Raw genomic sequence first — 14,586 nt, forward strand, 5'->3', positions numbered from 1 at the left:
AAGTAATTAATGATTTGTTAATATAAATGAAAATAATTCAAATATAATTGAATGGAAAAATCATTTTTAGTTGAGGCAACAGCGTTTCCATCATTTCAAAAAATTGTAATTTTTGTTTTTATTGAAAAAAAATGCATTTCATATTTAAAACATTTTTTTAATTACGGTTCTGTCTAGATTCTCTTTAGGGACTTTCGTTTTGTAAGTATTGATGTAGCGTCGCCGTCTGTCATTTTGCTGTCAATTTTTAATTGTAAAGTCATTCGGTGTCTCAGTTGATTTTTAAATAAGAGTAGAAATGTTTGGTCCGACTGGAAATCCACCTCCGTTCTGGCACAATGGCCCAACTCCTGGTGGTCTGTACAATTTTCCAGGCCCTAAAGCTGTCCCTAGTGACTTTAGACAACATTCACAGTAAGTTCAACTTGTCTTTATTGGGGTGACTAGCTAATATTTGTGTTTGTAGGGCTCCTGTCACCACTGCGACATCCATAGTAGCCATGCAATACAACAAGGGGGTTATAATTGCAGGCGACCTTTTGGTTTCTTATGGATCTCTGGCGAGATACAGAAATTGTCCAAGAATCATGAAGGTTAATGATAATATAATTTTGGGGGCAGGAGGCGATTATGCCGACTTTCAGTACGTCAAGGACATAATTGACCAAAAAATGTAACAAAGTTTATTGTTTTTATGTATGACTAAAACAATTTTTTATAGTATTGATGAGGATTGTTTAGATGATGGTTTCAAACTGAAACCAAAGTCTCTTTATTGTTGGTTGACTAGAATTATGTATAATCGCAGGAGCAAATTCGATCCGTTCTGGAACAACTTTGTTGTGGGGGGACTCCAAGACGGGGAACCTTTCCTAGGAACTGTAGATAAATTAGGAACCGCTTACGCAGACAAAATCGTGTGCTCTGGCTATGGAGCATACATTGTAGTTCCGCTTTTAAGAGATGCACTAGAGAAGAATCCGGCTCCAAGCAAAGCCGAAGCCAGGGCTCTTGTGGAAAAATGTATGGAAGTTTTGTATTACAGAGATGCCAGGAGTTATCCTAAATATCAAATTGCAACAATCGATGAAACTGACGGTGCCGTTGTTGATGACCTAGTGCATGTGAAGCAAAATTGGAGCTTAGCACATATGATTTATTAATTATTTTTTGTAATTTTCTGAAAATAAAAGAATTGAAATCTTAACTATTTTTTACGCGTTGCCGCTAGATGGCGCGCAGTGGACGAAAAGCCGGTAAATTCTGTGTTTGACGGTTGTTGTCAAATCTGTCATTTTGTGGAAGGAATATGGCGGCGTGAGAAAGCCCCCAAAATTAGTTTATTAGTGGTTTAGCGTCGAAAGTACTGTTTATTGTGTTAGTGCATCATTAGAGGTGTTTTTCCATGAAATTATACAAAACTTGATAAGTAAGTTGCTGAAAAATTGGACTCTACCTACGCACAACCTCTTTTAACGTTTTCCTCACAAAAAAGGAGTTTGTTTCTGATTTCTTCTCAGACGAGCGCTTGTTGAACACTTTACAGATCGGTTTTATTGTGTCTCACTCAAAGAACATTTTATTTTTGTTTGCTGCTTTCTATTTTAAAGCATTTTGATTTATTCGCGAAGGACACGATCCTTATATGCAGACTTGAATTTGACATTGCATTATTTGTATAGTTTTTTAATTTACTTCTTTGTAAATAGCCCTATTATTTAATTAACGACCATGTGACGATTGGGTCACACTTTTACTTTGCTATTTTTAACATCACCACTTTGATTTAACTGTAAATCGAGAATTATTACGGCATCATGTCGTGTGTGTCAAACAAGTTATTACATTTATAACCATATCAGGTGACATCACTTTTACACTTTAAACATTTGTTTATTAAAAACACATACTTATCAATTCATTTGCGCAAACGAAAACATGCCGGCATTTTTTTCTTTTCTTCCAGGACAGCCGCAATATGGCATATTCTTTGCCAAAAGATTTAGATGGGTTCATCCCCCATTTGTCCAAAGCAGACACGAGGTTTCGTCTGCAGGTTGGGACCGATCTCTTGGCCTTCCTGGCGGAGCCTTCAAATTCCGTTTGCTGCCAGGACATTGGCTTGCTCATCGATGGGCTGATACCTTGGATGCAAAGCAGCAATTATAAGGTGAGTGTCGGCTCTTTTTTCCAGGGGGCTGTCAACACCCAGCGAAAAACACGACTAATTTGAATTTCTAAAGAGCCCAGTCTCGCTTTTTCAGAGGTAGATCCTACTCATCAAAGCAGATCAAACCGTTGGTATTTTTTATTTTACGCATTTTAAGCGTTCTGAGCAGGGAGTTTACAAATGTGCCTACGTAGAATAGGTCTATTTACCTGAAATAAAAATTACAAAAACCTTACTGTCAAACAGTCTTAACGTTGGTACCACTAGCAAATTCATTTATGGTAATTTTTTACAACCGAAGTTGGCTGTTCCGGTTTTTCTAATAAATTTCACAAAATTTAATGCCACTCAATACCTGAAGAACATTAAAATTCTCCTTATCTGATGAGATACATTGGTTTTCTCATTATTATGATAAATTGTAAACTATACAGGGTGTTTCACACAACTTTACGAGGCTTGCGCCTATTGTACGCACCCAAATAGACAAAAGTCACAAAATACACATTTAATTATTTAATTTTTGGAAACCCATGACAGTAGTTGTCAAACTAATCACTGTTTCATTTAAAATGCAGTTTTTCATAAACAATTATCATTTGTTCTATCAAGAGATGGCATGAATATGATTCTAGATTCTAGTATCTATCTTAATCACTAACTAATTAAAAACGTAATTTTTGAAAGAGTAAACAAACTAGAGTAGATTATCCAATTTTTCTAAATTTGTAATCGAGTTTGTACCGGAATATGTATTATTGATTGCATCTTACAGGTGCAGGCCTCGTAAAATTTTGTAAACACCCTGTATAATGCCGATTGTGTTCATGACTATCAAAATTCCTAATCAACAAAAACTATCATTTGAATAAATTTAATATACTACCTGACATAAGAAATATTACAGTTTGGAAACCTCACGTTCTGCTAATAATTTTTTTGTGTGAAAACTTTTAGCTCTTTATTTCGTACAGTTTTTGTAAATAAGAAAAGTAACATCTTTTAAAACCTAGTGACTTTTATAGAATCTTTTTAAGAAGCGTCTTATTTGCTATAAAAATTATCAATAAAATTTTTTTGTTCCACTATGGATCAAAGATCGCAATTAAATTGAAAGAAACTGGCTATCCTAACAGAAAGTAAGTTCTTCCATCTTAATTTCGGAAAGGAAAGTAGTGAGTTACGAGTACCTACCAGGGAGGTAAAACTTTTCCTTCTTCATTAATTATATTAATTAATTTTTACCTCCCCCATAGAAACGGAAAAACATGCTGCTAGATTTAATGGCGAAACTAGGATATCAAGAAAAATTGTTATTTTTGAAGTTTTTCATATTGGATTTTAGGAAAAATTATATGTATTACACTGGAGGAAAGTGTCTTTTCCTCAATTGTAATACAAATAACTATTATTTTTATCGATTGCCTTATTTACTATTTGAGTCATGTCATTCCATTGACAGTTGTCACATCTTGGAAAACTAGGTTTGTAAGAATTTATTTACTTTCAGTTTTTACCTCGAGGTTTGTTGTTTGAGAATAAGTTATCATTACAATAATAAAGTTACTAGATTTTGTATTTTTTGTTCCAAAAATTTATAAATTTAAGTTTTACAAAATACAGGGAAGTGACCACTATGAATTGACCGCGACTTTAGTAACTTTATACAAAAACATTTTATTCTGCCTTCTACTGGACACTCGGCAATGTGTTCGACAATATGATACTATAGGCAGATTTTTCGTAAAAAAGTTGGTGAATTCAAGTGTTTTGCATTATTAAAAATGTATTTTTTTAAAGATGCCAGTTAATTTTTTGTACAAAGAGATAGTTTTCGGAGTAGTGATAGACTCAAGCGTTAGAATACCTCACTGTTTCGGAGATAATTCATTAACTCATTACTCATTCATTACATTTTACCCTTTTTATCTAGCCACTAATCAGTCAAGCCCTGGGATGCAGTAAGGGAATCAAGGTTAGCGGGTAATCCGCTGTGCCATCAGGTGAATGCATTAATTCGAAGTATTGCTTTGTCTGATTTATTCTTTTTTAATGTCTCTTGAATTGAAAGATAACTGTATATACACGCTTAATTAATAATATTCACACAAATTTTCTTACTTAATACAATAATTATAATTTACTACGTCATTGCTAAATACTGCCGAATAGACCGCAGCCAATGAGGTTTCGCACCACTGTGCTGTCCTCAATGTCCAAATCTTACGAGTAATCACATATTTTGTGGTCTCTGTTATCGAAACTTCTTGTTTTTGTTCACATTAACTTTGAAAGACAAATTGCTGAATTGCTGATAGATGTAAGTAGATTTCTATATAAAAGTATTTTTTAAAAGAAAATAAGAGAGTTCAAACTCTTTACTGACCTCAAATTATTTCGCTTGCCGGTAAAAAAAACGGACAACAAGGTCATTTTGTTGTAAAACGGCCCTTAGATGTAGTAATCCCACTGTCAATTAACGTCACCGATGTTCACGTGAGGCTCCTGATGGTCAGGTCACTGTAAAGCCTGTTTTACAAAATTGTTTATTTCATATTCTCATCAATTTCTTGCTATAAATTAGAGAATGTTTAGCAAAAGTCTATACAAATTGCGTCAATTTTTCTGTTGTTTTTCTTTGATATTTTCAAAAACTGGTACTATTTACTTAAATTAAAAATCGAAACTGTCAACTTCTTTTATTAGAATTACCACGAATAAATTTGCTAGTGGTGCCAATGTTAAGATTGACATTCTCCTTGGGGTCGTTGATCTTGAATTAACAGAACTTGGTATTTTTTATGAATGAGACCATTATTTTCACAGAAAACCTGAATATGTCGCTAGCATAATATTATGCTAGCCCACATTGTTTACGTCATCCAGGTTGTAAACAGTTTGGGACATTTTTATACACACAAATTTTGCCCTGGCACGATTGAATTTTGATTAAAAAAAATCAATTAACCCGATGAGGTCGAGGTCTTTAATTAAACCGTCCGAGAAAATGTGCTGTTATTAATACCATCCACTTTTCTCGCATTTAATAGCCTCATATTTTCGTTTCGTGTGCACTGTGCAGAATCACTTGTTGGTCTTGTTTCTACCTCTGGCCTGGGATAAATGCACTGAGTTTTTAAATCTCAGAGTGTCTCTTCAACGTAAATAGAATAAGTATTTATAGATCATAAGGTGCAACCATTAGAGCAGATTCAAGCAAGCAGTAGTTGTCCATGCTTATTGTTCAAGTCTCTCGTTATGTAAACTACTGATGTAAGAAGGTTTAATTGATAATATCTTATTGTTTCTCTTTGGGTGTGATGGACAATTTTCTAAATATAGATTAAATTCGCCGATTGTTCGACCTATGACGCAAAACTTTTCGCAGGTCTCCAGCAATGGCATTGAAGTTATGACATACTTGATAGACAGGCTAGGGACTGATTTCAGACCGTACCTACAAACAGTATTACCAAACGTGATAGACAGATTGGGCGACGCCAAAGACACAGTCCGCGAAAAAGCCCAACTTTTGATCTTGAAGCTGTTAGAACGTAACGTCCTCACCCCGCAAACTCTCCTCGAAAAGCTCACTCCGGGATTCACGCACAAAAACGCCAAAATCAGAGAGGAAGTCCTACGGTGTCTCCTTAACACGCTCAACGAGTAATTTCGTGCCCCATTGGTTTTCCCTCGACTGTATTTTTTTTATTTTGGCAGACACGGGGCCCAATCGTTGACGATAAGTCGCTTCATCCCCGACATTGTTAAACTCTTGTCGGATCCAACGTCGACGGTGAGGGATACAGCGTTTACTACATTGGTTGATTTATATAAACACGTCGGCGAGAAACTGAGGGTGGACTTGCAAAGGCGTAATATTGTCCCTCCGGCTAAGTGGCAGGCATTGTCTGCGAGGTTTGATGAAGTGAAAGATAGTGGGGAATTGCTCCTGACAGCGACTAGGAACGATTGTTAGTATTTCTATATTTATAATTAGGAGGAGGATTAATTCTCGTAACTTTGCAGATTGTGCGGATGAAATAGACAGAGCTGTGATGCAAAAACCGGTGGTTCCAGCCAAGAAGGCGAATCTTGGAAGCGGTGTCAAGCCGAGGACACTCACGGCGCCGGGTGGCGGAAGTGCTGGTGAGGTTTTTTCAAGGAATTACCAAAATTTTTTTTTTGTTTCATCTTTCTGTCATTAACTTATGTAATTTATTTTAATGCTTTTGTTTTTCTTTATTTCATCATTAATTTCTCTTGCATGAACAGTTTTAAGCAGAGTGGGTTCCCTGAGAAAGCTCCCTGTTTCATGTAAGTTTACATTTATTTTTACATCATTGACATCATCATTAATTATTTTTTACTACATATGCAAATATTTGCAACAAAAGCGTGAATTGCGGTTTGTAAAAAATAGGAAGTGCGTAGAAACGTCGATACAAAATAACATAGGTATTTAGAGCTAATTATTAAATCGATTCTTGCGTAGGTTTTGATGACTTTTTTGAAGTTCGAATAAACAATTAAAAAATTGGAAAACAAGGGCAAATGCAAATTAGAATTTTCTTATTATTGTGTTGACAACAGGCGAACTTCAGACGACCTCTCCAGTGATTTTTTTAAATTTAAATGCACGTCAAGACTTTGGTATTTCAAATGATACCGTGTGATTATAGAAACGGTTCAGCTAGCCGTGACAAATAACTGTTAAAAGTTTTAAATTTCCGTGGAGATTTATTTGTAAAAATGTAAATTAATTCTGGAATTGCTTTCATCATTTTTGTTATTTTTTGTGATCAATAGCACAAAATACAAACACGCAATGCTGCCTAAAATGTCATTTACAAAAATTTTACGTTTCTTGTGGGAGGGTGTTTGAGTGAGGAAACCATTTATTAACTCACACGAAACTACGGTTCACAATCGAACAAGCTTTTATTGTTTTGTCATTTTTAATTTATTGATTAATTCGGTATTATCGGAGAAACAATTTGATTTTAATTTAATCTTTTATACTCGTAGTTGCGATAAAAATTATGATTTTGAATCTTACATCTGATAATTGTTATTTAAATTTGGAAGGTATGTATTTAAGAAAAATATAGGGTTTATTTTGCTTATTTCTGCGTATACTTGTTGCTTTTGTGTCAGCATTGATAGTTTTCAATCAATTTTGTAACGTTTAAAAAACCGGAATTTATTTTAAATCCTCTTCTGGGATGCTTTAATCCGCCTAGAAAACTGGAAATTTAAGAAGTTAAGTTTGAAATTATGATTTTTCGTATTCTAAATTTTTAAGCTTTGGAAGTTTTTTGTGTGTTACACATAGAATTTTTTCACGCTTTTGTTTCACCCCAAAAATCATAAATGTGTCTTACATTGAAATTTTTAGCTGCCTCGGCGGGCAGCATGGATGAGGATACCTTCCAAAGATCCTTCGAGGACGTTCCACAAGTTCGAATTTTTTCACCTCGAGAAGTGTCTGACCACATGAAAAATATCTATGATACGATATCTGATCCAGGCAAGGAATGGAACAAGCGAGTCGACGCTGTAAGTTCATTTCCGCTAGATAAAACATAGAGACAAGCAGCATTTTCCAGTTGAAAAAAATCCGATCATTGATAATAGCTGATGCGATGAATTTTGAAGAATTCTATCAGGGTCTTAAGCAATTGGACATTCCTCTTCAGGCAATAATTAAAGATTTGCGATCGCAAGTCGTGCGAGAAGGTTGCATCACGATCGCTTATTTGGCACAGATTTTGGGTAGTAAATTCGATCGAACCGCTGAAATGTTGATGTTGCCGTTAATAAATTTAATCCAGAATTCGGCAAAGGTAAAGAGTCGGCTTGTGTGGTGCTTTTTTAGAACGTGTTGTTTTGTAGATTATGTCTACGTCGGGGATTGTTACTTTAAGATTTATTATCCAGAATATTCAAAGTCCGCGACTCCTTCCTATAATTACAACGCACGCAGCCACGTCGAAAAGCAAAGAAATTCGTAGGTATTGTTGCGAGTTTTTGGATTATATTTTAAATAATTGGCCGATACATTCTTTGGAAAAACACGTGGCTGCGTTGCAGGAAGCGGTGAAGAAAGGGGTCGCCGACGCGGATCCCGATGCCAGAGTCTCATCTCGAAAGTGAGTTTTGTGTGAAACGCAACTTTGGGGATTATTGTGTGAGTTTTAGGGCCTTTCGCGGTTTTCGTGAGCACTTTCCAGACCAAGCCGAAGCGCTATTACAGTCTCTTGAACCTAGTTACAGAAGAGCGTTACAAGGAGATGGAATGTCAACCAGTTCTTCTAATAATAATCTAACTAGTGGATTTAAGACACCGAGGACTTACGGACGCAACGTTGCAACGCCGCATAGTGCAACAGGTGGGTTATTTGAGGCAAATATTATTGGAAAAAATTCTATCTCTGATGGTTATCAAACAACGGAAAGGTTGATTGAAGTGTAGGTTGATATATCGGATTGCTGTGTTGGTTTTCTTTGCTCATAAATTTATATTATTTCGGGTAGGGTGAGAAATTATTTCAAATCGATATCTAAAAATAGGTGTGCTACGAAATATGCTGACGAATAGGGAAAAACCGTTTCTTTGTTTCCAATTTGGAATTAAAATGTAATCAACAAAGTTTATGATTTGCGCTATAAAAATTTGGGTTTTATTTACTCGAAGTTTATTTTATTTGTAAATAACTGAATGAATACTGACAAGAATACGGTTACAGCTCTAAAAAAACGTTATGACTTCTTGATTGTACCGTTTTAATAAATTATATCCTTTAACAGTACTTATGTTAAATAATTAACTGTAATTACTTTTAATGTTTATAATAAATAAAGTTTTTCCATTGTTTCATTCAATAATTTAATCAATACTACAAAACTGGATTCATTAAATTATTCAATTAAAGAGTAAAAATGTGGTTTTGCTCATTTATATAGACTACTTTCCACGTATACCAAAAGAGAAGTAATATTTCAATTTTGACATTTCAATTTGCGAATTTTGATGAATAAATAATAAAAAATATTAAACAAATATTACACAACGGCTGATTGTGCTGGAAGTTCTTTTGAAAAATGTTCGACATAAAAAGGAAAATTAATTTATTTATTGGAGAAATTATTTTATTGCTGTTTTACAAACGACTTAATAGTTACAATTTCAATAAACAAGGTTATTCTCAGGTAATTAAAAATTTTAGTGCTTGTAAAATTGTGTAGTGTAGCCAATTAGAGAATAAACATTGTGTATTGAGTTTTTTACTGAACAAAAATTATTGTGACTGTGTGAAATTAATTAAATAGTATGATTTATTGTAGATGTTATTTGTAATGTTTATTGTATGAATTAAAATTGTTGATTTTTTTTGCTGCATTTTGGATACTCAAGGCAGTACAGAAAACCTTTCTGGTACTAGTAGTGGCCTTCATAGGGCTCCTTCTTTGCCCCGAAGCTACAGACAACGTAGTGGTATACCAGTTTTATCAAAAGAAAGTACGTTAATGGTGTTTCGTTTTATTATCCGTCCTCACTTTTTTGTTTGTTTCTTTTTTTGTGTTGATGTGACATTTGGGATATTTTCAGATTCTGGTCGTAAAGGTTTTCGAAGCAATTCGGCAATCGATTTGCAAGCAGCACAAAGAGCAAAAGTTCGGTCCCAATATGCCGCAATGGCTCGCAATAAAATAGCATCTGGAACGGCTAGTTTGCGTAAGTTCTTACTGGAAGGATATTAGCCTGCTTTCTCATGTTACCGCATAAAATAACAACAATAAAAATAATTTCAACAACATTGTTGTCTAATTCAAGTTGCAATTAGCGATTAATACATGTAGGTGTTAATGTAATTTAGTTTTAGGAGTGTTTTTAGTCCATTTGCTAAACTAATTTGTTGCTTTTTTCCATGCCTGTAGAGGGAGAGGTTGCGCAACAAGGTATTTAACATTTTATTAACACAATAACTTGATAACCGAAAAAAAGTGTCGTGACTTAATAGTGATTTTTTCACAACAGCACGCCCACGAAAAACCCCAGAAACAACAGCCACACAATCACCTGAACGCTTGGGACGCACCAGAAATAGGAATTCGCAATCACAACGTAATTTTTTCAATTTTTGTCGGCAACTCGAGATTAATTGGATTATTTTAGCGACTAGTAGATCCGGTTCACCGAGTTCTCGACTGGCCTATTTGTACAATCGTAGTACCGAACATGATTCTCCACGACCTCGCAGACTATCATCGGGTATTCCAAGATCTACAACTGGCTCACGTGACACTTCGCGGGAAACAAGTCCGAATCGTTCGACTTTGGGGAGGTTTAGACGGGGTAGTGACAGGCCGCCTTTAAGTCCGGCATCCAGGCCGGTTTTAGCACAGAAAATACTGCAACAGAGTCGAGAAGCCGAAAATGCGTTAGCTGATGTTTTCGTATGTTAAAACACTGATTGGATTTTGCTCGAATAATGGTGATTTTTTTAGCAAAACGACTCGACTGATCATTATAGGAGCCCCCGGAAAGCTATGAGATCGATAGATAATCACTCTGATGAGTCAGAGACCTCTAGCGTATGTTCTGAACGCTCTTTCGATTCTTTCAGACGACCAAGTGATGTAAGTTACTTTTGGTTTTTCTCAGTTGCCTGATCTGTTGTGCTTATTATTGTGGAAATTTATGTGTTTTTTATGTTTCTGTTGGGCTTATGATAAAATGGTATAATTTTTTATCAGTCATACTCATGGAGCGGTTCACAACAAAGACTATCAAGCAGGGAATTGTGGGAACCCTGCCGTGTAAGTAATTTACGAACTCAAGTAGTTTTAACGTCATTCTCACACTTGTTAATATGCATGCAGTTTAATTATTTTATAGGCTTCTTTGCGGGGGTTTTGGGCCACTAATTGCTTTTTCATCAGTAGCGTAGAGCAAATATTGCATTATTTTGAATTTTAAAAAAGTATCACACCTTTCGGCAGAAAGATTTGGCTTCAGTGGATTTGATAATTCCAATAAAGTGGTACTTGGAAGTTTTTACGTCCGTCACTGCCGATTGAGTTTGACACTTCACACACCTAATTTTTGACTTTTATCTCTTTTTTCTAAGCACGTTCAAAGAGATAATATTCACGTCCTATTCCCCTTCCAGCGCTTAATAGTGATATGTACCGTCCTTGCCAGTTATGTGATTTAGCCCATTTCCAGGACATCAACGAGATCATAGTGCTGTGCGCCAGCACTGTGTGGCAGGAGCGCAAAGACGGCCTGCTGTCCTTGCAGCACTACCTCAGCTCGGAAGTCCCATTAACCCCCGGTGAGCTCAAACATCTCACCGAAATCTTCACAAAAATGTTTATGGATTCGCACACGAAGGGTCTCAGCGTTTTCCTTGACACCCTTCACGAGGTGATTAAGATGCACAAAAACGAACTCCACAATTGGGTCTATGTCCTCCTTCAGCGAGTTTTCGTCAAAATCGGAACGGAAACTCTCAATTCCGTCCAGTCGAAACTGATGGCGACGTTGGATATCATCCGAGCGAATTTCCCGACTCCTTTGCTCATCTCCAACGTTTACAGATTCCTGGCCGATGCCACACAAACACCTAATACTAAAGTCAAAACAGTGGTGTTGACGTTTTTGACGGCGCTGTGTAATTCGGCCGATGGGAGTCAGTTGACGGGGGCGCCACCAGCCAATCAGGCATTGCAAAAAATTATTGCTTTCACGCAAGATACCAAATCGGTGGAGTTGAGGAATGCGGCAAAGATTTGTATTGTGGCGATGTGGAATTGTAACACGCCGTTAATGACGATGATGTTGTCGGAATTGCCGAAGGAGTTGCAGGATGTTGCGAGGAATATAGTGCACAATCATATGCGCAAAAATTCGACGGGGAGTGAGCCGGGAAGTCCGTCTGTGAACGCAAGTCCTAAAACTCTATCGCCGGGGACGCCCCCGTTGCGGGAGGGGTTGGATCAGGAGGAGATTTACAGGAGTTTGAGGAAAACAACAGCGGAAATACAAAATTACAGTTACGAAACGTTAAGTTCTAAATTAGATAGGGATAGGGATACTACATCACAAGATTCGGGTATTTCGCAAATGTCGGTAGGGAATGATCTTAAAAATGATATAGGAATTTTGGAAGAGAGGATGGAAGAATTGAATATTAGAGCGAATTTTAATTCGAGATCAGGGCCGAGGTCCTTACCACCCTTTACTTCAGTTAATGGAATTTCAGAAAGTGATTATAACGGTTACAAAAGCTTAGGAGAGTGGAAAGACACTGATATTATTAAAAATATTTTGGAAAAGTGTGTTGTTGACCATCCAACACCCATTCAAGACAAAAGAATGTTATTATCTCAACTTATTAACATGATTAAACAAGGCCAGACTGAAGCTATTATACAGAATTTTAAGTAATTTTTACTTTGTTGTTGATTTCTAAAAATAATACTTTTTTTTCGTAGGAAATTACTTCGTTTATTGATAGATAACTTGAACGAGAAAGACATGAATATCAGAATAACTGTACTAGAGATTTTGCGTGCTATTTTTGAAAGCAAGGAAATGAAAGATTCTTGGTCTAGTTTCGTAGAATTGCTCACATTGAAGGTTTTAACCGCTCACTGCGATGAGAGAAAAGAGGTCTGTTTTTCATTTATAAATATTCAAATAAAGTAAATGTGATTAATAAAATCATTAGGTTGTGAAAGTGGCTGAACAGACTGCGGCCGCAATGGTCGTTTGTCCCTTCAACACGACTGTGATGACATTAGCGTCTTGGATCCAGACCAGTCCATATCCTCCAATATTGGGGGCTATTAAAATGCTCACCAAACTGATAGAGGCGAATCCCGAAGACGTCACCGATGAACATTTGGGTCAGATAATGCCAGGGTTAATAAAGGTTTGTGGGTGGTGTTTAAGTAGGCCTTTTAACGAGTTTTTTTGTATTCAGGGTACGGATCATGCGGAAAGTCCCGTACGTAAAAGTTCGATTTTCTGTATGGTTGCGTTGTATAAAGCCGTGGGAGAAGACCGACTGGCCCCTTACATCTCTTGCTTGTCGGGAAGCAAAGTAAAATTGTTGAGGTTGTACATCAGCAGGTCTCAACAAAATACAACGTCTGTACCAACAAGCCCAAAAAATTCAGCAACGAGCTAGTCCAAGGAAAGTTTACTTACATCTTCCTAAAAGAGACTTTTTATTATCACTACTAGCACATGTTATTTAAGCTTAATTATTTCGACGTAAAGAAGAGAGTAGGTTAGTTCTTGAATTTGTTTGATTTGAATTTTTACAAAAACAATGTGATGTCATAAGGATCTAAAAACGAGAAACTTGATTTTGTATATAGCCTATATATAGTCACTTATGGCTTTTAACGTGTTAATTTTATCTAACCTTTTTACTAATGTTACTGTTGATTTTTTTCTTTTTTATTAATTTAGATGCACTGAAGTTATATTTAAGTGCCATTTACATAATCAACACGGGAGATGTGAAACAAAAACAACAATTTTTCTAAATGCAGCAGTTTGGTTTGTGAAATGAGGGAGATCGTCTTTTTATAGGATTTAAGAAAATCCTGTTACGTGTAAATAAATGTAACTGTTGTTTTTGTTATCGTTTCTTCATTGATATTTATTAAATGTTTCATTTTTGACTTACTGCATTTAATTTTCATGTTGTGATTATCTAGATTCATTGTAATAAATTTGTTTACATCGTCATTGCACATTAAGTTATGATATTTCCCTAGTCATAGATCATCTGATTAGTACTGTTGTCACTTAAGTTTTGATAGTATGAACGGTTTAAATCTTTCAACTGGATAGATTTAAATTTTGATGTTTCTTCTATAAATAAGACGTTATTAATGATGTTTATTAACTTTGATGACCTTTATTGAGAGTTTTGTATGTTTAAATATAAGTTGGTTTGAAGTCAAAATTAATCTGATAATGGTTTAAGTATATGACACAAAATATTTCAGTAACGTTAATATACTGCAGGTTTTTTACATAGAAGTTTCAAGTGTTAGCTTAAAGAAATGATATTTTATATGCCAAATAATATATTAACTGTATGTGCTATAACTTTTTTTAAACCAAACCTTTCGTAGCCTGTATATAGAACATTTTAGATCTAGCGCCTGTATATCACTTGGAAGTAAAAATGCTTTAATATTATTTCCCGTTTATTTGAGGAATACAGTCCCAGGTGTACATTTCATTATGGAAAATTAAAAATTAATTTCAAAGAACTGTGCTGTATTACTCCCATTTCCCAAAAATCAACAAAAAAAAAAATGAAATAAATTCGTTATTTGAAAATTGGCGGGCAAAGCCTTTAAACAATGTCGCCAACCATCTCTCA

At 35.5% G+C, this 14,586-nt stretch overlaps 2 protein-coding genes across 8 annotated transcripts; both read left to right on the top strand.

The window, feature by feature from the left end:
• The first annotated feature begins 216 nt into the window (after window positions 1-216).
• LOC123011172 (proteasome subunit beta type-4) lies at window positions 217-1,207 on the top strand. The gene is made up of 3 exons (XM_044408492.1): window positions 217-414; window positions 467-673; window positions 722-1,207. Exons 1-3 carry the CDS (start codon window positions 299-301, stop codon window positions 1,161-1,163), a joined length of 765 nt encoding a protein of 254 aa, XP_044264427.1. The 5' UTR covers window positions 217-298; the 3' UTR covers window positions 1,164-1,207.
• Window positions 1,208-1,281: 74 nt separating this feature from the next.
• On the top strand, window positions 1,282-14,473 carry LOC123010489 (CLIP-associating protein). Of its 7 annotated transcripts, XM_044407412.1 has the most exons (21): window positions 1,282-1,429; window positions 1,967-2,170; window positions 5,559-5,836; window positions 5,891-6,144; window positions 6,200-6,319; window positions 6,446-6,487; window positions 7,569-7,729; window positions 7,780-8,016; window positions 8,066-8,322; window positions 8,372-8,562; window positions 9,588-9,692; window positions 9,783-9,908; window positions 10,112-10,132; window positions 10,212-10,298; window positions 10,350-10,630; window positions 10,682-10,813; window positions 10,931-10,993; window positions 11,403-12,622; window positions 12,674-12,851; window positions 12,910-13,113; window positions 13,165-14,473. In XM_044407412.1, exons 2-21 carry the CDS (start codon window positions 1,979-1,981, stop codon window positions 13,369-13,371), a joined length of 4,356 nt encoding a protein of 1,451 aa, XP_044263347.1. In that variant the 5' UTR covers window positions 1,282-1,429; window positions 1,967-1,978; the 3' UTR covers window positions 13,372-14,473. The 7 variants fall into 7 exon arrangements, with proteins under 7 accessions (XP_044263347.1, XP_044263350.1, XP_044263348.1 ...); XM_044407415.1 differs by lacking the exon at window positions 10,931-10,993; XM_044407413.1 differs by lacking the exon at window positions 10,112-10,132.
• The last annotated feature ends 113 nt before the right edge of the window (window positions 14,474-14,586 follow it).

The sequence above is a fragment of the Tribolium madens genome, unplaced genomic scaffold, assembly GCF_015345945.1.
Source record: "Tribolium madens isolate multiple individuals breed KSU strain unplaced genomic scaffold, Tmad_KSU_1.1 Scaffold_91;HRSCAF=231;Tcas5.2_LG7, whole genome shotgun sequence".
Lineage (NCBI taxonomy): Eukaryota > Metazoa > Arthropoda > Insecta > Coleoptera > Tenebrionidae > Tribolium > Tribolium madens.

Coding starts and splice junctions, on each gene's coding strand:
- LOC123011172 (XM_044408492.1), top strand. CDS start 299: ATGTTTGGTCCGACTGGAAATCCACCTCCGTTCTGGCACAATGGCCCA. Junction 415..466: donor GACTTTAGACAACATTCACA/GTAAGTTCAACT, acceptor TTGTGTTTGTAG/GGCTCCTGTCACCACTGCGA. Junction 674..721: donor GACATAATTGACCAAAAAAT/GTAACAAAGTTT, acceptor AATTTTTTATAG/TATTGATGAGGATTGTTTAG.
- LOC123010489 (XM_044407412.1), top strand. CDS start 1,979: ATGGCATATTCTTTGCCAAAAGATTTAGATGGGTTCATCCCCCATTTG. Junction 10,299..10,349: donor TAGGAATTCGCAATCACAAC/GTAATTTTTTCA, acceptor GGATTATTTTAG/CGACTAGTAGATCCGGTTCA. Junction 10,994..11,402: donor AATTGTGGGAACCCTGCCGT/GTAAGTAATTTA, acceptor GCCCATTTCCAG/GACATCAACGAGATCATAGT.